Source organism: Entelurus aequoreus, linkage group LG04 (assembly GCF_033978785.1).
Source record: "Entelurus aequoreus isolate RoL-2023_Sb linkage group LG04, RoL_Eaeq_v1.1, whole genome shotgun sequence".
Taxonomy (NCBI): domain Eukaryota; kingdom Metazoa; phylum Chordata; class Actinopteri; order Syngnathiformes; family Syngnathidae; genus Entelurus; species Entelurus aequoreus.
In genome coordinates this window covers 52,555,267-52,582,472 of record NC_084734.1, presented here as the reverse complement: position 1 = coordinate 52,582,472, position 27,206 = coordinate 52,555,267, and the positions used below count along the sequence as shown (strand labels likewise).

General features: G+C 38.5%; 1 protein-coding gene across 1 annotated transcript; it reads left to right on the top strand.

Moving 5' to 3' along the window:
* The first annotated feature begins 2,632 nt into the window (after positions 1–2,632).
* Positions 2,633–26,113, top strand: LOC133649206 (cilia- and flagella-associated protein 100-like). Its single transcript, XM_062046041.1, has 15 exons — positions 2,633–2,687; positions 5,546–5,603; positions 9,486–9,562; positions 11,561–11,762; positions 11,840–11,904; positions 12,116–12,321; positions 12,733–12,813; positions 15,646–15,830; positions 15,907–15,958; positions 21,938–21,983; positions 22,058–22,212; positions 22,288–22,417; positions 22,493–22,791; positions 23,420–23,513; positions 25,988–26,113. Exons 2-15 carry the CDS (start codon positions 5,546–5,548, stop codon positions 26,111–26,113), a joined length of 1,776 nt encoding a protein of 591 aa, XP_061902025.1. The 5' UTR covers positions 2,633–2,687.
* Positions 26,114–27,206: the final 1,093 nt, after the last annotated feature.

Sequence of the window (27,206 nt, the reverse complement as noted above, 5' to 3'; positions counted from 1 at the left end):
GATAGTACTTTATTGATTCCTTCAGGAGAGTTCCCTCAGGAAAATTTATAATACAGTGATGTTGCAATAAAAAAAAATGCACAGTGTTTCTATGACACATCTTTATTCAGGTACAGTATAAATAGCTGGGAAATAATACAAAACTTAGTTTTATTCAGAGGTGGGACCAAGTCATTGTTTTGCAAGTCACAAGTAAGTCTCAAGTCTTTGCCCTCAAGTCTCGAGTCAAGTCCCGAGTCAAGACAGGCAAGTCCCAAGTCAAGTCCAAAGTCAAGACTGGAAAGTCTCAAGTCAAGTCCCAAGTCCGGCATTTTAAGTTTCGAGTCCTTTCAAGTCTTTTTAACCACAGACTAATATATTTACACAGATTGTGTATGCTTTTAAAACGCTGTATTTATTTATTAAAACAAGTGCATTTAAAATTGCAGGGACTGTATATCCCTAGCAGACTGTATTGATATATATTGATATATAATGTAGGAACCAAAAATATTAATAACAGAAAGAAACAACCCCATTTGTGCGAATGAGTGTGAATGAGTGTAAATGGGGGAGGGCGGTTTTTTGGGTTGGTGCACTAATTGTAAGTGTATCTTGTGTTTTTTATGTTGATTTAATTTAAAAAAAAAATAGTAATAATAATTTTTTGTATTTTTTTATTTCTTGTGCGGCCCAGTACCAATCGATCCACGGACCAGTACCGGACCGCGGCCCGGTGGTTGGGGACCACTGTGTTAAAGTATTTGGCAGAGGCTTTTATCCAAAGCGACATACATAAAAAAATACATACAAAACAATCACTGTAAACATGATCATTTAAGGGAAGAATGTAATACAAAATATCAATAAAAAGTGTCAAGACAGAATAAACTCTCTGCTGCTGCAGCAACAGAGATACAGTCTATAGGTCTCTAAGATATATAGATATCTATACATTGTTTATGTAGAATATACGCATATTTATATAACCTAATCATATTGTTTCTTGAATTTAAAAATAGATGACCGTTTTTCCCGCATCTCTGGGATTATACTCCCAGTTTTGATCTCGGACGTCTGGTCATTTATAGCATATAAGAATATTTTATTACTGTTAAGCAAACTATTAATAATAAAACACGCCAAAACATGTGTCCTTTATCATAGCTACACGTATGACGAAAAAGTGCGTGAAAATGAGTGGTATTCAGTGAGGTAAAATGAATTAAATGCGCTGACAGTTCATTGCTCCTGCCAAATGAATTGCACTGAGTGGAGCGGATCACCACTCCAAGATGGCGGCCCGCGTCTCGTCTGCGCCAGTAGGCAGTAGCGCTCCATGCTGCGTCTACTTATAAGATGTCTATGGTTATAGTGTTAGCAGTGAGTTTACAGCCTCACTGATTTAACAACACAGCAAATAAAAGTCACGTTACTTAGCCAATAAACGTTAGCTTACATTCAAAACTTACCGTTCTGTTTGCAACTTCAAATGTCGAACGAAGTTGGAAGTTGTTGCAATTCATTTTTTGTTGACCAAGTCGTAGTTTTAATACCCGAACGAAACTATCTTTGACGTAATTTTTCCTCACTGGCGCGTTGTTTGAGAGCTATTCTTCGTTGGTTGTTCTGCAATTTGATTGGATGAATGCCGTGGGATGAAAACAATGTGGATCTAATTTGATTGGCTGTTGTACTGACAGACACACACGCTGAGAGAGCTCACACTCCCTGACAGACACACACACCGACACACGTACACTTTGGAAGATACGGAGCGCTCCCGAATAACTTTTTAATCGTTGGGTTTTGGGGAAAGTAGCAAGTCATGTCAAGTCAAAAGGCTCAAGTCCAAGTGAAGTCACAAGTCATTGATGTTAAAGTCCAAGTCGAGTTGCAAGTCTCTTTACATTTTGTCAAGTCGAGTCTAAAGTCATCAAATTCATGACTCGAGTCTGACTCGAGTCCAAGTCATGTGACTCGAGTCCACACCTCTGGTTTTATTATAATAACATTAAACCTTACTATATAAATTTAACAATAAGGAAAAATATACTGTATTTTAAAGTAGAAACAATTGTTCTTTGGGTGTCTTGTAAAACTCCATACAATATATGTGTATTTGAATGTAAATGAAACCCATTCCTTCTTACGCAACGTGACCTTTTGACGGCCAACAACACTAATTTAACCCGGGAGTTCCCACAAGTGAGAAAAGTGCGTGGGCTGCTTTGGTGAGCGCTGATGCACAAGTTCATGTGTGGATGCGTAGGAAGGACAGAACAGTTCTAAGTATATACACGCTGATGCACACTATCGTGTATCGTTCAACTGACCAAATAAGATAAGTACAGTAGAAGTAATATTAATGAACTGGTATCTGCTGTGCTGTCAATGCCTGTACAGTGGAAGACGTCCATAGTCATATTGCAGCACATATATAAATCATTACTGCCATCTAGTGGTGGCTTTAGTGACATACATGACGAAATTAGCGCTTTCAGGAACCTTTTTAATATAACATTAGTTTATTTACTTTATTTCAGTGTTAACTGTATAAAGCGTATAATACTTTATATAGTAAGTTTGTGCATTTTTACTGGAAATGCTAGAAAGGCGGTTACCATGACAACAGTACACAAGCTGGAATTGCTGAACCTTTTGTTAGTTCTCTGGCATCGACACACTTTGATCTGCACCAGCATAAGGTAAGCCGCCATCTTAACACTTACACGTCATTATGAAGCAGTATTGTTGTGCTATGTTGTTATATACTGCAACTATAGTATGGTGTTGTGTTAAGCTAAGATGCTGTAGCAGCAAAGCTATAAAGGGGAGCTTCTGACCATTCCCTGCTTTCCACTAACTTACTTGCTTGTTACTACTTTATCATAAACTTCTGTCTTCAATCATCAGGTCAGGATTTATGCTTCAAAACAGAAGGGTGCATTAAGAAGAATACTGTATGTTGAAATATGCATGTGTAAGCAATAAGCAACACATTTGGACTCTCATATCAGAAATAAAGTCAAAGATGAATAAGAAAAAGAATCACTTCAACTTGGATGTAATACAAGAGTTGTAAAAAACAAACAAAACAAAAATAGTATAACTTTATGCATGTTCATAGAAAACCACAATGCACCCCACGGGGCATCTGATGCAGCAACTATGGACATATTAGCGGTGGATTTAAAAAAAAATTTTGGTTAGAACAATATTTGCTGTTTTACTTCATCAAGTGAAGAAACACCTTGGCTGCTTTGTTGTTTAAATCACAGATATCGGGAAATATTTATTATATTTATTTATCTATATATATAATATATATGATATATTTATATCGCCAAAATGATTCCTGAGCGCAGCCACCGCTGCTGCTCACTGCTCCCCTCACCTCCCAGGGGGTGGAACAAAAGGATGGGTCAAATGCAGAGAGTAATTTCACCACACCTAGTGTGTGTGTGACTATCAGTGGTACTTTAACTTTATTTGTTGTTCTTTGTTGCAGTTACATCTATTTGTAATGTATTCATTTATATATTTTACACTTGTTTAACCTGCATTAACCAATGTTTAGCACAGGAATGCAATCTATTTGTGGCACGGGGGATCCCCCATTGAAAAACACTCACAGGACAGTTAAACACATTTTTGTGACATTTAAAAAAAATGAAAAAAAGAGGAAAAATATAATGTTAATTTGTAGTTCTAAACATACTGTATTTTATTTTTATGGTTTTACTCACTTTTTACACATGTGACAATTCTTGATACAATCAAAAATGTATATGTTGGTCTTCTGACCTACAATATACACTATATTGCCGAAAGTATTTGGCCACCCATGCAAATGATCAGAATCATGTGTCCTAATCACTTGGCCCGGCCACTGGTGTATAAAATCAAGCACTTAGGCATGGAGACTGTTTCTACAAACATTTGTGAAAGAATGGGCCGCTCTCAGGAGCTTAGTGATTTCCAGCGTTGAACTGTCATAGGATGCCACTTGTGCAACAAATCCAGTCGTGAAATTTCCTCACGCCTACATATTCCAAAGTCAACTATCGGCTTTATTATAAGAAAATGGAAGAGTTTGGGAACAACAGCAACTCAGCCACGAAGTGGTAGGCCACGTAAACTGACAGAGAGGGGTCAGTTGCTACAGAGCTCCAAACTTTGTGTGACCTTCCAATTAGCCCACGCACAGCACGCAGGGAGCTTCATGGAAGGGGTTTCCATGGCCGAGCAGCGGTATCTAAGCCATACATCACCAAGTCCAATGCAAAGTGTGGGATGCAGTGGTGTAAAGCACGTCGCCACTGGACTCTAGAGCAGTGGAGACGCGTTGTCTGGAGTGATGAATCACGCTTTTCCATCTGGCAATCTGATGGACGAGTCTGGGTTTGGAGGTTGCCAGGAGAACGATACATTTCGGACTGCATTGTGCCGAGTGTGAAATTTGGTGCAGCAGGAATTATGGTGTGGGGTTGTTTTTCAGGAGTTGGGTTTGGCCTCTTAGTCCCAGTGAAATTAACTTTGAATTCTCCAGGATACCAAAACATTTTGGACAATTCCAATGCTCCCAACCTTGTAGGAACAGTTTGAAGCGGGCCCCTTCCTCTTCCAACATGACTGTGCACCAGTGCACAAAGCAAGGTCCATAAAGACATGGATGACAGAGTCTGGTGTGGATGATCTTAACTGGCCTGCACAGAGTCCTGACCTGAACCCGATAGAACACCTTTGGGATGAATTAGAACAGAGACTGAGAGCCAGGCCTTCTCCACCAACATCAGTGTGTGACCTCACCAATGCGCTTTTGCAAGAATGGTTGAAAATTCCTATAAACAAACTCCGCAATCTTGTGGATAGCCTTCCCAGAAGAGTTCAAGCTGTAATAGCTGCAAAAGGTGGACCGACATCATATTGAACCCAATGGGTTAGGAATGGGATGGCTCTTCAAGTTCATATGTGAGTCAAGGCAGGTGGCCAAATACTTTTGGCAATATAGTGTATGTGTGTGTATGTGTACAAACAGCAACAGTACAAAAACAATGACACTATTTTAGTGCAACATAACTGTAAATAGAGTTTTTATTCTAGGTATTTGACAGAGATACAATTTAGACTCATTTAGAAAACGACACCTCAGATCTCTCAATTAGATCAAATCTAAAAGTTTGTACATGCTGGTAGCCTGTTAGCGCCACTGCTATGCTCATGTTTGCAGCGTTACTGTCAACAACCTTAGCTCTTAGGGCTTCACTGCTCTCAAGTACTCCTGAAATGTGCACAGTGGCAGGATTTATTTGTTTGTGCACACTGTAAGTAATCCAAACAAATGCACGTTGACAAAAACTACGACAACATTAACTGACACATTTGTTAACAAATAAAAACGAGACAATAATGTGGTCAAAAATTAAATCACATCATATCTAATTTGGTCTTGTCGACAGCAGGAGCAAGTTATGTTATTGAATGATGGTAAGTCAAGTGAAGAAAGCTGTTAAGTACTGTTACTAACACACAACTGTTGAATTTAATTATCACGTTTCCACAGATGTCCTCAGACAGTGTCGTGTCAAAACAGGATGGCGTTGCCAAATCCTGTAAAGCAGGTATACACTAAGGTCCTGATTTACTAAGATCCTAATTCCACGCGCAAGACAGCGTGTGCAATCTATAAAATTGTGTGTACTATTAGTGGGCATGTTGCATGTGATTTACTAAGACTGCGTGCACAGTTCAAAACTGGTGCAGACCTTATTTAGATGAGGATTTTGCGTGTATACTAATGAGGCAGCATCTTATCCTGCTCCAACCTGTGGCGTTTTGCTGTGTTTTCAAACATGAAGGAGACATGTGCCACTTTTTATGGGCATTTTAGACACAGTCCAAAGTGCATACACAAAAACAGAAACCACCTTTTTCCCCGTTTTTTTTTCTCTGTCCAATGGTGCGCTCATGGGAGAGAAACTGCGCTTACTTGATCTCAAGAAGCAAAAAAATGCATACTTCACAAAGTTTTTTTCATATGGGAGATTTATTAATAATATAGTTTAAATAAAAACACAACGGCCTTAAAAAAAATAAAAACAGCAAACATCGTTTTAATCAGTTCCTTAAGTCACCCAGCATGCAGTAAACAATTTTAACAGATGTTGCTGAATAAACAATATGTCTAATATTTTTTTATTTCGGACAGACCATGCAAATACGTTGACACACACACGTATGACAGAGGATTTTCTGTCAATCGTCTGTCTTTGCAGCGGTCCTGATCCTGCAGCCGTGTGTGTAGCTCAGTTTGCACTTACTTTTCAGACGTGCTAAATAAAACGCTAAAAAGTGCTGGCAAAACGGTGATGAGTGTTGATAAATCACATTGCACGTGCTCTATAATATATTTGCATCTTGTCCTCCCAGTATTGTGGGCGTTTTGATGATCAGCATATATTCTGCATATTCATGAGGACAGAGGCAAGATGGATGGCATGCCTTATTCTGTTCACTTAAAGGGAAACTGCAGTTTTTTGGAAATTGTGCCTATTGTTCACAATCATTATGAGAGACAAGAACACCCGTTTTTTTTTTTTTGCGATTTTAAAGATGATTAAAAAAACGGCTAAAGGGAGTCATTGTTGTAGCCTTCAAAGCCCTCTAAAACAAATTCAAATCCCTCCATCAACATTTAATATACACTGCAAGTATATATGTAAGTATGTATAATGTATAAGTAATATGTACAATATTTACCGTATTTGGGTCATTTTATGAATTGCCGGAACTGGTTTCCTTTGCGCATATATTTCCGTTTCCATAGCAGCGCACTTCCGACTTCCGGCAACAAATGTGTGTTCCTACTTCTGGATACAAACGTGAGGGTTTTTTAAATCATGGCAGACTTGGTAACAGACAACAAAGACGACAAATGAGGATTTACAACCTTCTCTTTTTGAATCTGGATAATATACTGAGGATAAACTACTGCTTCTAGAAGCGAGCACGAATAAAGAGTGAGACGTTGGAGCAGACGGAAGCCGAGAGATTGAGGTCTCCGTGATTTTGACGCTGTAAATGTGAAACTTGGAGCCATGCTATTCCAACATAAATGGAGTGCCCACCCAGTCAACTTGAAAAAACGTCTCCGACCAGCTGGACGAAACGCACAACTGTCCATTGAGTCACTTTGATATTGATCATGATATACTCAGCACGTCAGGTGTGTCATTACAACTACAGTACATATACTGTCAACCTAGCTGTGAAATGTGGGCTAATACTCTTCAGATACTCTATTATGATTGTTCATGTTTTTCAGTCAGTACAGATTGGTGTCCTATCGCATTGTTGTGCTTTATAAACTCAAACGCGTTTCGTGTTAACGTAGAAGCTAGCTTATCTCTTGCCGTAGTTAGCTTTTTTTACGGGTAATAACGTAGCTTGGTGATGTGTTACTACGCTAGAAAAATAGTTCCTCAGTGTTGGCTCTTACAATAACAATGTCGCTACAGTATGGTTATTATACATGTTACGGAACATAAATGAAGTATTTTTTACGTTTTTTGAATGCATTTTTAAAGCGATTTATAATAAATAAATGATAAATGGGTTATTCTTGTATAGCGCTTTTCTACCTTCAAGGTACTCAAAGCGCTTTGACAGTATTTCCACATTCATCCATTCACACACACATTCACACACTGATGGCGGGAGCTGCCATGCAAGGCGCTAACCAGCAGCCATCAGGAGCAAGGGTGAAGTGTCTTGCCCAAGGACACAACGGACGTGACTAGGATGGTAGAAGGTGGGGATTGAACCCCAGTAACCAGCAACCTTCCGATTGCTGGCACAGCCACTCTACCAACTTCGCCACGCCGTCCATTTTATTTATTTATTTATTTTAGAGGCAGAATTGATTGCTCCTATTAGCTTGATTGATTGATTGATTGAGACTTTTATTAGTAGGTTGCACAGTGAAATACATATTCCGTACAATTGACCACTAAATGGTAACACCCGAATAAGTTTTTCAACTTGTTTAAGTCGGGGTCCACTTAAATTGATTCATGATACAGATATATACTATCATATATACTATCATCATAATACAGTCATCACACAAGATAATCACATTGAATTATTTACATTATTTACAATCAGGGGTGTGGAGGGGGGGGTAGGATATGGACAGCAAGTAGTGGACATAGAGAGAGAGAGAGAGAGAGAGAGAGAGAGAGAGAGAGAGAGAGAGAGAGAGAGAGAGAGAGAGAGAGAGATCAGAAGGCATAAGAAAAAGTATCTGCATTTGATTGTTTACATTTGATTATTAGCAATCCGGGGAGGGTGTTATTTTAGGGTTGTAGCTGCCTGGAGGTGAACTTTTATTGCGGTTTTGAAGGAGGATAGAGATGCCCTTTCTTTTATACCTGTTGGGAGTGCATTCCACATTGATGTGGCATAGAAAGAGAATGAGTTAAGACCTTTGTTAGTTCGGAATCTGGGTTTAACGTGGTTAGTGGAGCTCCCCCTGGTGTTGTGGTTATGGCGGTCATTTACGTTAAGGAAGTAGTTTGACATGTACTTCGGTATCAGGGAGGTGTAGTGGATTTTATAGACTAGGCTCAGTGCTAGTTGTTTTACTCTGTCCTCCACCTTGAGCCAGCCCACTTTAGAGAAGTGGGTAGGAGTGAGGTGGGATCTGGGGTGGAGGTCTAGAAGTAACCTGACTAGCTTGTTCTGAGATGTTTGGAGTTTAGATTTGAGGGTTTTGGAGGTGCTAGGGTACCAGGAGGTGCATGCGTAATCGAAAAAGGGTTGAACGAGAGTTCCCGCCAGAATCCTCATGGTGCTTTTGTTGACCAGAGAGGAGATTCTGTAGAGAAATCTCGCTCGTTGGTTAACCTTTCTGATTACCTTGGTTGCCATTTTATCACAGGAAAGGTTAGCCTCTAGAATGGAACTTAGGTAGGTGACCTCATCTTTCCTGGTGATAACAATGTCACCCACTTTTATGGTGAAGTCATTGACTTTCTTAAGGTTGATGTGGGACCCAAACAGGATGGATTCTGTTTTACCCAAGTGTATGGATAGCTTGTTGTCAGCGAGCCAGGCGCAAGTTCTACAGAGCTCAGCACTGAGGATTTTCTCCACCTGCTGCATTGCTAGCCTCCTAGAACGAGCCAATTTTTACATGTTAGAATGCAAAAAAGTTAAAACACTTTTGTCTTCTTGTCTCTCATAATGATTATGAACGATAGACAAAATTCCCCCAAAAAAGTGCAGTTCCCCTTTAATAGACGCAATCCACTTTGCACACGTTTTTAGTAGATCAGGTTTGCGTGTGCTATCAGGTTTGCACATGTTTTAGTACACCTTTAGTAAATCAAGCCCTTAATAGTACACACACACACACACACACACACACACACACACACACACTATGTACATCATAGACATAGAGACTCATGCTAACTTTTGTTTTCATTACTTTTTTATAGACACAAGAAGGAGGAAATCACCGGACAGCAAAAGCATTCTTCTACAAAGTTTAAATGAAAAATCTGATCGACAAAAGGTGTGTGTTTGCCTGTGTATTGTGGTGTGTTCTTTAAATAATAATAGCTGTGTCATAACTGTGTTTTTGGGTTTTGCTTCTCCGGAAGGCAAAGGAAAATTGGCCCGTGCGAGGCGTGAATTTAAATACATGTTTATTTAACAATAAAAAAGGAATAAACAAAAGGCGCTCACAGTGGAGGTAGAAAACTTGACTATACAAAACAAAAGACTTGCACGAGGGCGGAAATACAAAACTTGGGTAGAAACACAAAACTTGCACAAAGGCAGAAACTATGAACAATAAAACAAAAACACTAACTGTGGCATAAATGAACAAAACTTACTTGGCAAAGAACTGTGACATGACATGAAGTGGAGGGATCAAAAAGTGCGAGGACGCCAGGACGAACAACAGAAACAGACAGATTTAAATAGTGACGTGATCAGTGAAAACAGGTGCGTGACAAGACAGGTGAACAGGTGCGTGACATGACAGGTGAAAACTAATGGGTGACCATGGAAACCAAACCAAACAAGGAAGTGCAACCAGGAACTAAAAAGAGCCCAAAACCCAAGCAAAACAAAAACATGATTAACACAGACATGACAAGCTGATTAATGAGTAATAATCTTGCTGCAGTACAGGACTCTGTTTTACAAGGAACATAGATGGAATGTATGACAAATAAATATGTATAGGAATAATATGACACCAGCAAAACCAGACCTTCCCAAAAGTCCAAGAAAAAGAGGACACATAAGTTGTGTGTCACCATTACCTCATCACATAGTTTAAGATAATGTTCAGCCCAAGAAAAAATGGCTTTTGACTCCGTGAGAATAAAATGATGTGGACTGTAGCTTGCCGGGCTCCAGTGTCTCTTTGGGACTTAAACTTTGATTTGGATTTGCAAAGAAATGTTTAGATTTTAGCTTACAGGTAGTTTTTTTTTTTTAAGAAACTCTGATTTGAGTTTATGTTTTTCTGATAGAAACTTTCATTTGGAGAAAAAAAAACTTTGATTAGAATTTGGCATTTTCTGAACAAACTATACTCTGATTAGGATCCCAGGTTTTTTTTCTGAAAAAACTGATTCAAACTTAACTTTTTTCCTGAAGAAACGTTGATTCAGACTGAGTTTTGTCTCAATACTTGGATTTGGAATAAACTTGATTCAAACTTAGTTTTTTCAATGAAACCTTTATTTTGGCTTTGATTTTTTCTGAAGAAACTTGGATTCAGACTAAGGCCTTGTTCACGCTGAAGGAATTTTTTTTATTTTTTTGCCCATATGTGACCTGTATTGGATATTTTCATGTCAATGTGAACAGTGCAATTCCGAATTTCTTAAATCCAACTTTGATTTGGACTTAATTTTTTCTTGAAGAAACTGATTAAGAATTTGTTTTATCTGAATAAACTTTGATCCAGTTTTAGTTTTTCTGACGAAACTTTGATTAAGACTTAATTTTTTCCCTGCTACACCTTTGATTTTAACTTAGTTTTGTCTTAATAAACTGCATTTGAAAGTTTTTTTGCTAAAGAAACTTTGAGTTTGACTTAGTTTTCTCTCAAGAAACTTTGTTCCACACTTAGTTTTTGCCCATATGTGACCTGTATCGGATATTTTCATGTCAATGTGAACAGTGCAAGTCCGAATTTCTTAAATCCAACTTTGATTTGAACTTAATTTTTTCCTGAAGAAACTGATTAAAGAATTAGTTTTATCTGAATAAACTTTGATCCAGTTTTAGTTTTTCTGACGAAACTTTGATTAGGACTTAATTTTTTCCCTGCTAAACCTTTGATTTTAACTTAGTTTTGTCTTAATAAACTGCATTTGAAAGTTTTTTTGCTGAAGAAACTTTGAGTTTGACTTAGTTTTCTCTGAAGAAACTTTGTTCCACACTTAGTTTTTGATAATAAACTTTACTTGAGAGTTAGTTTTCTCCATAGAAAGTACAGGAACATATTAACCTACATCATTTGGTTCTGATGTTGTCTTCCTTTGCTCAGGAGATGCGCAACTTCCTGTCCCTCCCGATTCACGAAAAGACGACCTATAGCACCCGAATGATGGCAGAGCAGAGGAAAGCGCTTTTGAAGCAGCTAAAGGAGGAAGAAAGTGTGAATATGCTAAAGAAAGCCAGGAGTAAGCCAACCCTCCCGATGCAAACACCTGCAAGGCATGAGCTGAAGTTGGCCTTGTTGAAACAAAGTGAGTTGAACTTGGTGAGGATTCAGAACATGAACACGTAACTGCTCTTTAAAAACTCTGGGGGGTTTTCAACGCAGCACACATTGTGAGAGAATGTAAACATGACTTCATCGCCATGGAGCGTCAGAAGGCCGTGTTAGAGGTAAATAACTGCAGAGATTGTTTCACAGTTTGCAGCAGTGATAGGGGATGTTTGTCAACCTTTTTCAGTCAGTTACCCCCTACCTAATCTAAGAAACTGAAGGTAACATTTCTATTAAAATAATGTAAAAATGTAAATGTATTTTTCCCCTTGGAGTGCCATTGAGTACCCACTTTTTGAAAACCAGCTGTTGTGTTGCTTTTATTCTCAGGCCATCATCTCTAACAATCAGTCCTCCCTTCACCGCTTTCAGATATCGCTGATGACAAAGAGGTCAGAGATATGTAAAATGGAAAAGGCCATCGCAAAAGAGCAGAGGCAGCTAAGGGAGCTGGAGAAGCTCATTGAGAAGGACAATCAAAGCTTTGAACAGTTCCTGAGAGACAATGAGAAGAAGTCTATGGAGGCCCGAACATTGTAAGAACAACATAAATATACACAACAAAGGTCTCAGGACACGTTTTAATCGGAAAAGTGTTCAGCGTTTTGGTAGGACTCTTCATTCTTCTTAAATAGATCCATAAAGACATGATTTGAGTTACATGTTGAATAACTTGCATACAACCCCTTACTTACAACCCCTGTTTGTTCTCATAAATGTTCTTGTGGATGTATGGACAATAACTTCTGCAGATACACAAATGTCCTAGCAAGTCCTACCAGAAGAAGGGTTGCTGTTACAACGGCTCAAATCACATTTTTACTTTCACTTCCTGTACTTTCAACATTTCAGTGTCCCGTTACTTCTGTCTGTATAGCATTTGAGCAACAGTCTTCTTGCAAATATGTCAAGTTGATAATTATAAATAGTTACTGTTTTTGTTTCAGCTTTGAACAAGAAGCCAAGTCCAAGGAGGAGAAAAACACTGAGATTAAGAAGTTGACTTCTGAAATATCAAAGTTAAGAAGGCATCTACTCCTATTCAATTACTCTATTACTCTCATTATTACTTTTTTCTTCCTTAACACTGCACAATCCATATACTGTGTATATATACTAAGGATGTAACGGTATCAAAATCGATACTAAGGCCACAATACGATATTATTGTGCCAACAACAACAACAAAAAGATGCCATATTGTGTAAAATGAAGTGGCAGCACTGGCAGGAATGTTTAGAATGAACAGACTTACAGCAATTGAACACAATAATAATGCTCAAATATTTTAATCATATTAATTACTACAAACATGTTTTTTTAAGTGAAAATAAATGTGCATAAAAATCTATTTTTCAAATATTTTTAAAAAAGTAACTTACAGTTGGTGTCTTTTTAAAGTGACAATGTAAAACATTCAGTGTAAAACAATAATGTTTACTTTAGTGTCTTTCAACTTTTACTTTATGACAACCAGTGTCCTCCACAGTGGACATGTTTATATTTTAGTTTGGAAAATGCTGTTTCTCAGAGAAGTTAACAAACAATTTAACTTGTAATAATGTAAATACCTAACAAACTGATGTTTGGCTTTGCTGGCTTCAAGTATCTTTTCTGGGTAATGGTTTATGCGGTAGAGCCTTGTCTAAGGTGTCCCCGCCTTCCGCCCGAGTGCAACTAGATAGGCTCCAGCCTCCCCACAATATCGAGAGAGACAAGCGGTAGAAAATGAATGGATGGATTGCGGATTTATCAAGTAGTTTTTTGGTGTACAGGTTTTTTGGGTTAGTTTCCTCTGTTGCTGGCATGACCAGCTGGCTGTGTCGCCTTGGAAATGCTCAAGACGAAAGTGGCGTGCTTTAATTTGCAAAAAGCAGACGTTCTTACCTCCGCCAAAGACGTTATGTTTTCGCCAGGGCTTGTTGGCCTGTTTGTTAGCAACATTACTCAAACGGTTACGGACGGATTTTGAAGACATTTTCAGGAAATGTCCACACAAAAAAAATCCTCTTAACTACTACAACAATTCACTTCCTGTTTACAGCGTTACCGTGCTGTGCAGGGATTCCAGGAGATGTACTTTATTTTCAGACCCGGCCAACGCTAAAGCGCCAGAAAAAAACTACAATCACGAGGTTCTCGTTTGATATCCTCACACATTAATGCATTATTGTGAAAACTTTGAAACTGTAATACTGCGGTATCTACAATACCGTTACATCCCTAATATATACTCTCATTTGAACTCCTATTCACTTATTGTTTAAAAAAAAAAAAAAATTAACAACATTTCTTCTTCCTCCTCCTTTATTCATCGACGCCTAATCTGTACAGGCGGTTCTCGTGTTAAATTGTTGCGTCGTCCTGTGTTACGTCCTCCCGTGCTGCAGCGTTTAGTGTTGCGGCGTTCCTTGTTACAACGTTCGTTTTGTGTTGTTCTTTGACACAATGTTTCGTGTTACGACAATCCGAGTTGCGTCGTTTGTGTAACGTCATTCCGTGTTGCGTCGTTTGTGTTACGCCATTTCGCGTTGCATCGTTTGTCTTACGAAAATGTGTTTTGTCGTTTGTGTTACGTCCTTCCGTGTTGCCTCATTTATGTTACGACAATCAGTGGTGCTTCTTTCTCTGTTAAGACATTCTATGTTGAACAGTTCCGTGTCAAGACGTTTTGTGTAACCTACTTCTGTGTCACGTTGTTTGGTTACGAAGACACTCACATAAATGAATGATATTGTACAAAACGAAACAAAACAAGTTACACATGTGCAGCGGAAGAAAACGTAGACGGAATCAAAGCTACAGCATCACTCTGTCTGTGCAAACCACGCCAGCTCATTACCCCCCTTCAAACCTTGCTTGACATGCACCTCCAAAAATAAATGTAACTTTGCATCAACTGCGGAGCTGTGATTAGTTGGCTTTTTTCACAATTTCTGCTACATAGTCTTTCCTGCCTTTCCCTCTTGCTAAAGCGCCATTTTTAAATCATCCAAAACCAAAGTAATAATGGTGCAAATTGAGGCACACCCCAGCAAAGAAATTCGCAAATACGAACATTTATATAATACTTACTCGCTTCATTACAAGGATTTTTGAATGTTCCACATGGGTTAGTTCCAGCTCCAACAACCATCGGTCACTACAACTACTACAAAGAAAGCTAAATAGCTGAACTGCAAGATTAGGCTGCACAACTCGAACGGAGACTGAGGACCTTCCGTGTCCACCGACCAGTCATATATAAATTGATTCTTCATATTGTTGCTTATTTCAACTTGTTTTCCTTTTTAATTCAATAATTATAAATAATTATAATTCATCATAATTTTTTTCATTGTCATATCCATCCATCAATCCATTTTCTACCGCTTGTCCCTTTTGGGGTCGCGGGGGGTCGCTGGAGCCTATCTCAGCTACAATCGGGCGGAAGGCGGGGTACACCCTGGACAAGTCCATTGTCATATCAATCCTTAATTTGATTTATTCTCATCTCAATTACATTTTATTTTGTTTATTTAGTTCTTCCTACACCATTAACTTTAAATCAGCTGCTGTATATATTTTACTGTGATTTTTTTCCCCTTTCATTTTTCAACAAATGTTTTCTTTCTTCTTTTTCTTTCCTTCATCACCGCATAAACCATTGCAACACATTCTCAGATTGAAAACACAAAATGTAATCAAATGAATTATTGTAAGTGTCAACATGTACAAGATATGGTGAAAATGATCAATGATGAATATGGAAAGGCGTTTGGATTAAATAAGCTCTGCTAAATGTAATCAAGTGAGTGAAATACAAAAAAAGGTATGATAATTTGAAGCGTAAGCATCTGAACTATGTATTCTCTTATCAGTGAACTTTCCAACTATGAAGAAACTCTACAAGAGTACAAGAGATACAAGGAACTTCTTTTGAAGTTGTCTCCACCAGACTGGCAGGCGGCCCAGAGGGCGAAGGTTATGAAGAAAATACAACTGATGGGCAACACTGAGGATGAGCTGAACAAGGAACCAATGGACTCAATGACAGTCAAGCAAAGCAAGTACAGTACATGAAAGTATGTGACTCACAATAACATAATAACTAACACAAATAATAAGTAACATGTTCACAGGTGTGGAAAATAACAGAGGCAGTGCCAGGCTGTCACCTGCAGAGAGCACCAGGTCTTCAGCATACGCTGCATGATAGACACTATTTTGTTGCACATCCTATGGAGCAGTATTGAGCCAAAGCATATATTTTACTCCCAATCTTACACCACAGAAACAAAAAAATGTCACAAAAAGTCATACTTGCCAACCCTCCCGTTTTTAGCGGGAGAATCCCGATATTCAGCGCCTCTCCCGACAACCTCCCGACAGAGATTTTCTCCCGACAAACTCCCGGTATTCAGCCGGAGCTGGAGGCCATGCCCCCCCCAAAAAAAGTCTGCCGCAGCTGCGATTGGACCTGACCAGCCTCCGGGTACAAGTACTGGAGTACCAATTGCTTGCCAGGGAAGATCTTCCCCAGGAAGCAAGGATTGACCGGTTTTAGTTTAGTCTTTATTTGAAGGGACAATGCACAGAAACATTAAGCTCAAAGACAGATATGTTCTGTACCAGATTATAGCTAAATAGCTAATTTCCATCTGCAGTCCCTGGCTACCTAAATTAAAGGGACACAAAAATCATGCAATACAATTATGACAATAAAATCATACACAAGTATTAAGAAAAAAGTCATAAAATGCCCTTTCATGGACACATACTTAATATACAATACAACCACACCTCATTTACATCATCACACAAAGACAATGCATGCTTTTGTTCACATCTGTCATCATTTGTAAAAACAACCATGATTTTAACACACACACCTCACAATTTACAATAAAAATGCTCTCATGGATAAATATAATACACATTAGGTTGATGTGTCAAACATAATGCCCATCTTAGTCAAACATAATGCCCATCTTAGTGACCGTGTGAGCAGCTTTGATTGCTCCAAAGCCACTTTTTAACTTCAATTGTGAATGAAGAGTAATCTGTTAGACTTTTCAAGTTTGTTGTGAGGTCGTTCCATTCCTTTATGGCTTTATATGAAAAGGCTGATTGTGCAAAAGAGGTTTTACATCTGGGTACGCTACACTGCCCCCTGGTGGAGGCTCGTGTGTTTCTAGTTGTCACAGCAGATGTAAACTGGACAAAGTTTTGGGCCATGCTAGGGAGAGATGGAAGATTCCACACTCTCGTGCATTTGATGAAAGCACTTTTGTGCGTGCCACACAGCAATGCATCATCAGAGAGGGTGTTCAGCATGGTTAGAAAAATAGTGACAGAGAATAGAAAGAGGATGGCCAATTCAACCCTTAACAAAGCATTGTACTTTCAAGTACAACAATGAGTAGATGAGTGTTGTGTGTGTGTGTGTGTATATGTGTAAATAAATGAACACTAAAATTCAAATATTTATTTTATTTATATATATAATAAAATATATATATATATATATATATATATATATATATATATATATATATATATATATATATATATATATATATATATATATATATATATATATATATATATATATATATATATATATATATATATATATATATATATATATATAGCTAGAATTCACTGAAAGTCAAGTATTTATATATATATATATATATATATATATATATATATATATATATATATATATATATATATATATATATATATATATATATATTGAGTTGGTGAATTCTAGCTGTAAATATACTCTCCTCTTAACCACACCCCTAACCACGCCCCCCGACCCAAACATGCCCCCCCCCCCGACCAAGCCCTCCCACCCCCACCCCCCACCCCCCACCTCCCGATATTGGAGGTCTCAAGGTTGGCAAGTATGCAAAAAGTATATATTCTAATGGCATAGCTGGATAAACAAAGAAGCATTATTTGTAGTATATAGACAAGCATTTTTCAACCAATTAAGTGAAATTAGATAATCTGACCTGATGCTGAGCATATTTTTAGGTTCTTATATTCTTGCAATTATTGTGTTTTTTTAAAAGATACAATTTGCGTGTTTATTCGATAGTTGGGGGTGGTTTTGGTATTTTCAGTGTTAGGAATGATTATGGCGTTACAAACGCTGTTACTTTTTCTAGTAACAAGTAATCTAACTAATTATTTGTACCTACAGTACATTACAATGCCGTTACGGATGTGTTTGATGCCACGCTACTTGTAAACTGGTTTTATTCAGAGTCGATAATTTGGATTTCAGATGTGGGTGGGACACAACTGGCTTGAGTACAGGGAAGTGGTTTTAAGGGATCATATGCATGCGTGATTTGGAGTAATATGAATACCTGGGAAACAAATTGTTCAATAATTTATGTTAGGCCGGTGGTCCCTTGTTCCCTGGGCGCCACACCTGTTGTTTGTGGGTTGGGCTCTCTGGGTGGCTGGGGCCGTACTCTGGCTCCCACACACACTGGGAGTCAAATATATTGTACATACAAATACACATATATACTCACATACACACCATTATTCAAACATACATACATACTGTACATAGGTACCTACGCTCCCACATACATACACAAATACAGTACATACCTACATACTCAAAGTTCGTACATCTGCACACACATTCACTGTACAAACATACATATACACATTCATGTACATATACATTCACTGTACAAACATACATATACACCTACTGTACATAAACATTCACTGTACAAACATACATGTACACATACTGTACATATACATTCACTGTACAAACATACATATACACATACTGTACATATACAAGTACATATACATACATACACTCATGTACATAATCACATTTCATCAAACATATATAGAATATAATATAATATAATATATCTTTATTGTCATTGTAAATTGTACAACGAAATTGTATGCAAAACTAATTTAGTGCAAATTCATAATAACCCATAAAAACATAAGAACATAGATAAATAGATAAAAATACATAAAATACATAAAAATACCAAGCACACAGCTCACATGCACAGTCATTATTGTCTTGTGTTCAGCGACACTATTGCTCTCGGGTAAAAAGTGTTCTTAAATCGGTTTGTCCGGCATTTTATTGTCCTGTATCTCCTGCCCGAGGGCAGCAGTTCAAAAAGTTTATGTCCATATATAGTAACGTTGTTACCCTAGGGTAAATTGGGTAACACATGGCACACTAACAAAGCTTACCCTATTGTTACTATAACAATCTACAAGATTAATATAGCTGGCTTCTCTTTCTTCCCCTCCATTTATCTGCTTTCTTTTGTATCTTTAGTTATCATTACATATATGTATTGTTGCATTTGAACAACTGTATTGTTAATAATAGAGGTACATTATTGTTATTATTCATTATCAATAGCGCTATTTCTATTGGTATTTGTATTGCTCTATTTGTAGTGTAATAATGCTCATTGTCATTTCTGTATTATTATTTATTTCACTAATTGCTTCTTTGCTTTCACTTTTACCATCATATTTGTACATATCCTATTTGCTGATATTGCTCTATTGTTGTTGTTGTTGTTGTTGTTATTGTTGTGTTTGCTGTTGTTGTTATTGTCTCTCTGTCTTATTCCCCTCTTGTCCCCACAATTTCCTCCTCTGTCTTCCTTTTTTTCTCTTTCTATCCCCTCCTGCTCCGGCCCGGCTGCACCAAATGATAATATAAATACATTTAATAAAGTCAAATACAAATAAGGCAACAAGAGAAGTATCCCACACTTCTTTTTTGTAAAGTAAATTTGTACAGCTGATATGGGCATCTACATCAACTATATGATTTGCCTGAGAAGCTAGACAGGACAAAAAAAAATACAAATAAAAAATTAATTAAATAATAATAATAATAATTTATGTTAGGTACCAACTAATTAACTGTAAAAACTAACTATTATTCATTTTTTTAAGTTTACGTGTATCCTTGTATGTCCTGGCTGAGATTCAAACCACCTTCTCTGCAACAAAAGACAGTCCAGTAAGCCGCTGCGACACCAATAGACAAGATTGTGTAGTTTGTGTTCTTATTTTCCTAACAGTGTTTATGCCAAAAAAAAGTCAACAACAGAGCCATCTTCAAGTGAACCCTTGTTTTTATTTTTTTTTCTCTTTTACTTGCTTTGGAGGCCAACTCTTCTTTCACATGCATCTAACATCAGCGCATCATGACCGCTCATCAGTTGCTGCATGCGGTCAATCATTGCAGTGCAGAAAAGTTTAACAGAAATCTTTAGTCATTGTTTTTTTGCTCGGTGCAAGTGCTTAACTTGTCTCTATTTATTATAGTATGTATTTTTGGATGGTAAAAAGTGCAGGGGACTTAAATTGCCTCCGCCCTCCAATTTCTGTCCCTTGTTGTATTTCCTGGAAGTAGCTCGTTGTGCAAGCAACAGCCACCATTGTACTCCAAATGAAATTGATAGTATACAACAAACTTAACACACAACATTGAAGTACACACAAAACAACTATTGCTATACGGTAATAATGAAAAAACAGTTCAATGACGTGATAGTCATGTAATCCTACAATACATGTACAACCACTCGAGCACATTTAAACGCATTAAACGCTGTCAGCAACATCTCGTACCAGTCAGTCCTCGCGGACTGTTGATACAGTTTACGTTTTAGCATATTGGATTGTTTTTAGCCTTTTTATTTTACAAAATCAAAAATATCAACCTGACCCTCACTGGAAAAAGTTGGGACACTCCTGCTCTCCAGTAAATTGAAAACAGTATTTTTGCAGATATATTTCTTGTTTTATTTCATTCTCAGATACTCTCACTTGTTACAATTTTAGGTCATTCAGCAAAATCTCAGGACAGGCACTTCTAAAAAACATTGACAAAAGTAGGTGTGTCCCCATCTGATATTGATATCATATATCAGAAAAATAACAAGTATTAGATTATAACAGCTGATATCTAAATTATCCAATATAAGTGAATCGATACAAGAAGTCTTGCAGCGTATTTACTTCTGCAAAGCTGAACAGCCAGTTAACATTATATGCTACTATAAGCTCGCAGCTACACAACAGCAAAGCACACAATAGCAAAGAAGTTACACATCTTTAATAATTAAACAGTATTGCAATCTAAAACAGCATATTTCTCAATTCAAACAAATATCAAACAATTATAGTTGCATATTACTTACACATACAAAGTCTCCAAGGCAGAAGGGTATTAGAAAGTATCCAGTAACAAATGTGTCTGCATACTTACTGCATCATGATCTTAACTATATTGTGGCCACAACGTGTCGCCAAAAACAAATTACCACATTTCTCCAACTTAAACACACCATAAATCCATTCTAGACTTAATAATACATAGGTTAGTGTTTTTCATATCTATCATTGTTCTCTGTTTGACTAATTGCACTTGATCAAACCTTTTCTAATATTCCTTACTACAAAATAATAAAAGCATATGTATAATTCCTGCTGATACCTATCGGTACAATATCGGTATCCGCCAATACTCAAAGCTCTGTTATAAGTATCGTATTATGAGTGAAAAAATAGTATCTTTACACCTCTAGACAAAAAGCAAACCTTTACTAAGGCTCATAGCAGCTATAAATCCAAAGTGTGAATGGCGACAATCAAGAATCTTAGCAGCTAAAGGGAGACTCATTTTAATTTGATTGATTGATTGATTGATTGATTGATTGATTGATTGATTGATTGATTGATTGATTGATTGATTGATTGAATTTGGATTAAATTGGCGGTCACTGATTGGTTGATGAAAAAGCTATTGAATTGTTCCCACAGTTTCATTGGAGCATTTTGTAAGATATTATTGTCAGGAAAATGTGTTTGTATGTGGGATAAATGTAGCCATAAAGTTGAACAGTAACAAAAAAAGTCAGCATGCAAACATACTTGGCTTTAGTAGAGGTCTTCATACTACTGTTATTGTGGCTGTATATCTCGGTACACCTTGCAGACAACAAACACAATGTTGTTTAAGACAGTACCTCTTAAAATTAATAATTGTTATCTTTTTTAAGTTGTTGTGTACCTTATTTTTATGTGTGCATGTTTTTTTTCCAAATGATCTTTCTTTCTTCCTGAATGTGATAGTGTCTCAATGCGGCTTGACCCGGATGCTGACGGTTCAGAAAACGGGGTAAGTTTTACACAACCTTGCTTTATTTGCTGTCGCCCACAGTTGCCGACTTACTGTGTATCCCATCCTCACAGGAAGATCCAGAGTTGTACTTCACTGACCCAAAACAGCTTATTGAGCTGATGACGGAGCTAACAGAGCAGAATCTGTCTTTGATCAAGAACTCTACAAGAGCTGAGGAAACACTAGAAGAGCTTAAACAGTCGATGGAGGCCATCAGGAAGACGACGTAAGCACCGACTGTCTGCTTCTTGGTGTAAGGAATGTTCCGGTGTATTGAGTGCAGATCATTCTCTATTCGAAGTGAAAAGGATGAGGCACTCCTAACGCAGCAAATGAATGAGATGAATAAGAAGATCGAGGAGGAGAAAGCGAGAGCCGCAAAGCTTAAACAGAAGGTTCAGCTGCATGTTCTGTTGAACACAGAGGATGAGGTGAGGAAGCACTGACGCAGGGAGCAGGTTTTACCATACATAAGGTCAGGAATCACATCCACTGTGGGCCCATAGCAGGATGACATGCTGAGTGCGCTCAGCGAGAAGGTGGCAGAGGTGTATAGGTGCTGTGTGGACAACAGGGGGAGCAGCCACAGCACCTTGGAGAGACTGGCCAGCATTGAGAAGCAGATGTCTTCACTGCTGCATTGCCTGGATGACATACCAACAGAAAGCTTGGAAATGATGCAGAAGATCAAGGACAGTGAGAGAAGGACCAGGTATGACATGACATTCTCATTAGAGGTGGTCTCCCTTTTAGCATCATTTACTAGTCCTACAGTACACAAAAAAAGAGAAACTGCATTTTTTATGCATGTCTTTTGTTGCATTTTTGGGGAAATCATTTACAAGAGATAAACATAGGAGCTAGCAGCTACACAACAGCTAAGCACACAAAAGTACACAAGCTATACATACGTAACGTGTCCTTAATTGAACAATATTGCAGTCCAAAACATTTGCGAATATATTCAAGTGTCAAATAATTACATTTGCATATTACTTATCAAGGCAGAAACCGCTTAGAAAGTATCCAGTATCAAACATGTCCACATCATTCAACTCACTGCATCGTAAGCTTAATTTAATGAATCGTTGTGACCACTAGGTCATAGGGTTAGTGTTTTCTTTACCTATACCGTTGTTGTATGTGTAATTTCACTTAAACAAGCAATTTCGAACATTCCACACTACAAGTAAGTAAAAGTATGTACTATGAGTCGTGCTGAGATCGTATCGGTATAATATCAGCATCAGACAATGCTTAAGGCTCCAATATCGGTATAGTATTAGAAGTGAAAATGATGTATAGGGTCACCCCTAATAAATGTACAGTATGATTATTGGTGACTTGAATGTATTACCATCAGGATTTGTTTGATTTGGATGTGTTTATACAACATTCATGCGTCTGCATTTTCTGAATCTGTTGCTCTTGAGGCAACGTGAAGAAAAGCTGAGGATGCAAAGAGAGAAACAGATGGAAAGGATGAAGAGATACTTAGAGCGGTCGCTCTCTGAGGCCAAGAAAACTGTAAGTCCTTCTCTTAATGATTTTTTATTATGTGTACTGTGTTTAGAGCGGAGAGTGCATGATGCTGCCTAATACATTAAATTACATTACATTACATTACAGCATAATTAAAACATGGTAAGCATAGTAGTAACTTTTACTGTAGGGTTTTCAATCAGTTACTTTTTTTTCATATTTCAGTCAAATCTCACTTATTGTATTCTCGGGGCATTGAATGGATCGCAACTGGATGGTTGAGATTGTCCTAGAAGACGTTTCACCTTTTAACCGAGTAAGGTTCATCAATTTATGCTCAAACACTAGATAGGACAGCTCTTGTCTGCAAGATTGTGCTGGACTCAAGTCTTTATCCTCTCCATACCCCAACAATAATTCTTTACCTCTTTTGAGATGCCAAACGACAGTAGCCAAGATGGCAAACACAGATCGAAGTCTCTGTGCTGTTGTTGTTGTTGATGGAAGTAACTCTATTTGCTATGTGTGAAACACTACATGGTTACAGCATGTATATCAAGTGTTGTGGGGGGCTTTAGTGGGATTTATAGGCAAAATAGATAAATGCCCATCCCCTGCATGGCCTTGTGCTAGCATTTTTTTTATTATCTACAATGCACAGAAAAGAGAAAGACATCAATCAATCAACGGTATTTTTATAGCCCCCCCCCCCCCCCCCCCCCCGGTCATGACCTCCCTAGCCCACCAGGAGCCGGTCTTGGGGCTCAGAAAATTAAAGCTAGTTTAAAAATACTGTACTGTAACACACGGACCAACTGCGTTTGGACCTTTCACTTGGGGCCACAGGGGCTGTAGTGTACTCACATAAGGCAGGACTAATATTGATGTGAGTATGCAGCTTGTCTGGTCATTGTGGAGGTGGTACTACAAGTCAAATCTTTATGCCAAATTTCATTCAAGTCTCTTCCTATCCAAGTATCTCATCTTGTCAAGTGTAAAATACTGACAATAGCAAGTCAATCAATCAATCAATGTTTATTTATATAGCCCTAAATCACAAGTGTCTCAAAGGGCTGTACAAGCCACAACGACATCCTCGGTACAGAGCCCACATACGGGCAAGGAAAAACTCACCCCAGTGGGACGTCGGTGAATGACTATGAGAAACCTTGGAGAGGACCGCATATGTGGGTAACCCCCCCCCTCTAGGGGAGACCGAAAGCAACGGATGTCGAGTGGGTCTGACATAACATTGTGAAAGTCCAGTCCACAGTGGATCCAACACATCAGCGGGAGTCCAGTCCACAGCGGGGCCAACAGGAAACCATCCCGAGCGGAGACGGGTCAGCAGCGCAGAGATGTCCCCAACCGATGCACAGGCTAGTGGTCCACCCGGGGTCCCGGCTCTGGACAGCCAGCACTTCATCCATGGCCACCGGACCTATGCAACTCCCCCTCGCAAGGGACAGGGGAGAAGAGGAGAGAAGAAAAGAAACGGCAGATCAACTGGTCTAAAAAAGGGGGGGTCTATTTAAAGGCTAGATTATACAAATGAGTTTTAAGATGGGACTTAAATGCTTCTACTGAGGTAGCATCTCTAACTGTTACCGGGAGGGCATTCCAGAGTACTGGAGCCCGAATAGAAAACGCTCTATAGCCCGCAGACTTTTTTTTGGCTCTGGGAATCACTAATAAGCCGGAGTTCTTTGAACGCAGATTTCTTGTCGGGACATATGGTACAATACAATCGGCGAGATAGGCTGGAGCTAAACCGTGTAATATTTTATACGTAAGTAGTAAAACCTTAAAGTCGCATCTTAAGTGCACAGGAAGCCAGTGCAAGTGAGCCAGTATAGGCGTAATATGATCAAACTTTCTTGTTTTTGTCAAAAGCCTTGCAGCCGCATTTTGTACCAACTGTAATCTTTTAATGCTAGACATAGGGAGGCCCGAAAATAATACGTTACAGTAATCGAGACGAGACGTAACGAACGCATGAATAATGATCTCAGCGTCGCTAGTGGACAAGATGGAACGAATTTTAGCGATATTACGGAGATGAAAGAAGGCCGTTTTAGTAACACTCTTAATGTGTGACTCAAACGAGAGAGTTGGGTCGAAGATAATACCCAGATTCTTTACCGAGTCTCCTTGTTTAATTGTTTGGTTGTCAAATGTTAAGGTGGTATTATTAAATAGATGTTGGTGTCTAGCAGGACCGATAATCAGCATTTCCGTTTTCTTAGCGTTGAGTTGCAAAAAGTTAGCGGACATCCATTGTTTAATTTAATTGGTTACATTATTTAATGTAACCAAGCTGTAAAGTATGTGTGTGTATATATTTTCTGTGTATATTATTATTATTATGCATATTATTTAGTAGTTACAGTGTGCTTTTCAAAACCTCAAAGATGCATTTAGAGAGTAAAAACAAATACAAGTGTATACATTTTTTTTTTTAAATAACTTTAATTTAATGAATGCATTTAAAAAGAAAATGTGTCTATTTCCCCTTTCAGAGTGGACGTAAACTAATGCCTAGATGCCTCCCGACTGCCCAGAAGGTGAAAGTTAAAAAAGTGGAAAGCGCTTCTGCTGACGACGACTTCAATAACTACTTCTCCACATCATTGGACATACTATAGGGAAAAAAAGGAATGTGAAATAGTATAATAATTATATTTCTCTCCAAATGTTTTGCTTCTATCCACACATACAAACAAATTCTTACAAGCTTTCTTAAATTCACTTTCAAATTTGTTTTTGTTTTTATTTTCTGTCGTTTAAAATGTTGAAAACTATTATTTAATAAGTTGAATGTGTCCTGGTTCATAAAAGGACTGGGGGAATAAACATAATATTTTTAAAAATATACAGCTAGGCCTTGTAGCATGTATTTGTCATATTGGTTAAGTGAATGGTTCTCGCCCGGAAAAGGGTAGAGTGCCATCTCCGGGTTGGGGAGGAGACCCTGCCCCAAGTGGAGGAGTTCAAGTACCTAGGAGTCTTGTTCACGAGTGAGGGAAGAGTGGATCGTGAGATTGACAGGCGGATCGGTGTGGCGTCTTCAGTAATGCGGACACTGTATCGATCCGTTGTGGTGAAGAAGGAGCTGAGCCGGAAGGCAAAGCTCTCAATTTACCGGTCGATCTACGTTCCCATCCTCACCTATGGTCATGAGCTTTGGTCATGACCGAAAGGACAAGATCACGGGTACAAGCGGCTGAAATGAGTTACCTCCGCCGGGTGGCGGGGCTCTCCCTTAGAGATAGGGTGAGAAGCTCTGTCATCCGGGAGGAGCTCAAAGTAAAGCCGCTGCTCCTCCACTTCGAGAGGAGCCAGATGAGGTGGTTCGGGCATCTGGTCAGAATGCCACCCGAACGCCTCCCTAGGGAGGTGTTTCGGGCACGTCCAACTGGTAGGAGGCCACGGGGAAGACCCAGGACACGTTGGGAAGACTATTTCTCCCGGCTGGCCAGGGAACGCCTCGGGATCTCCCGGGAGGAGCTGGATGAAGTGGCTGGGGAGAGGGAAGTCTGGGCTTCCCTGCTTAGGCTGCTGCCCCCGCGACCTGACCTCGGATAAGCGGAAGAAGATGGATGAATGGATGGATGGATGGGTTAAGTGAATGTGTGACATTCACCGTTATTGGATTCTTTTATAGAGTGAAGAGATAATGGTTTTCATTTGTGGAATACAAATGTGCAATACATACACTATGAAATCAATACTGAAGTG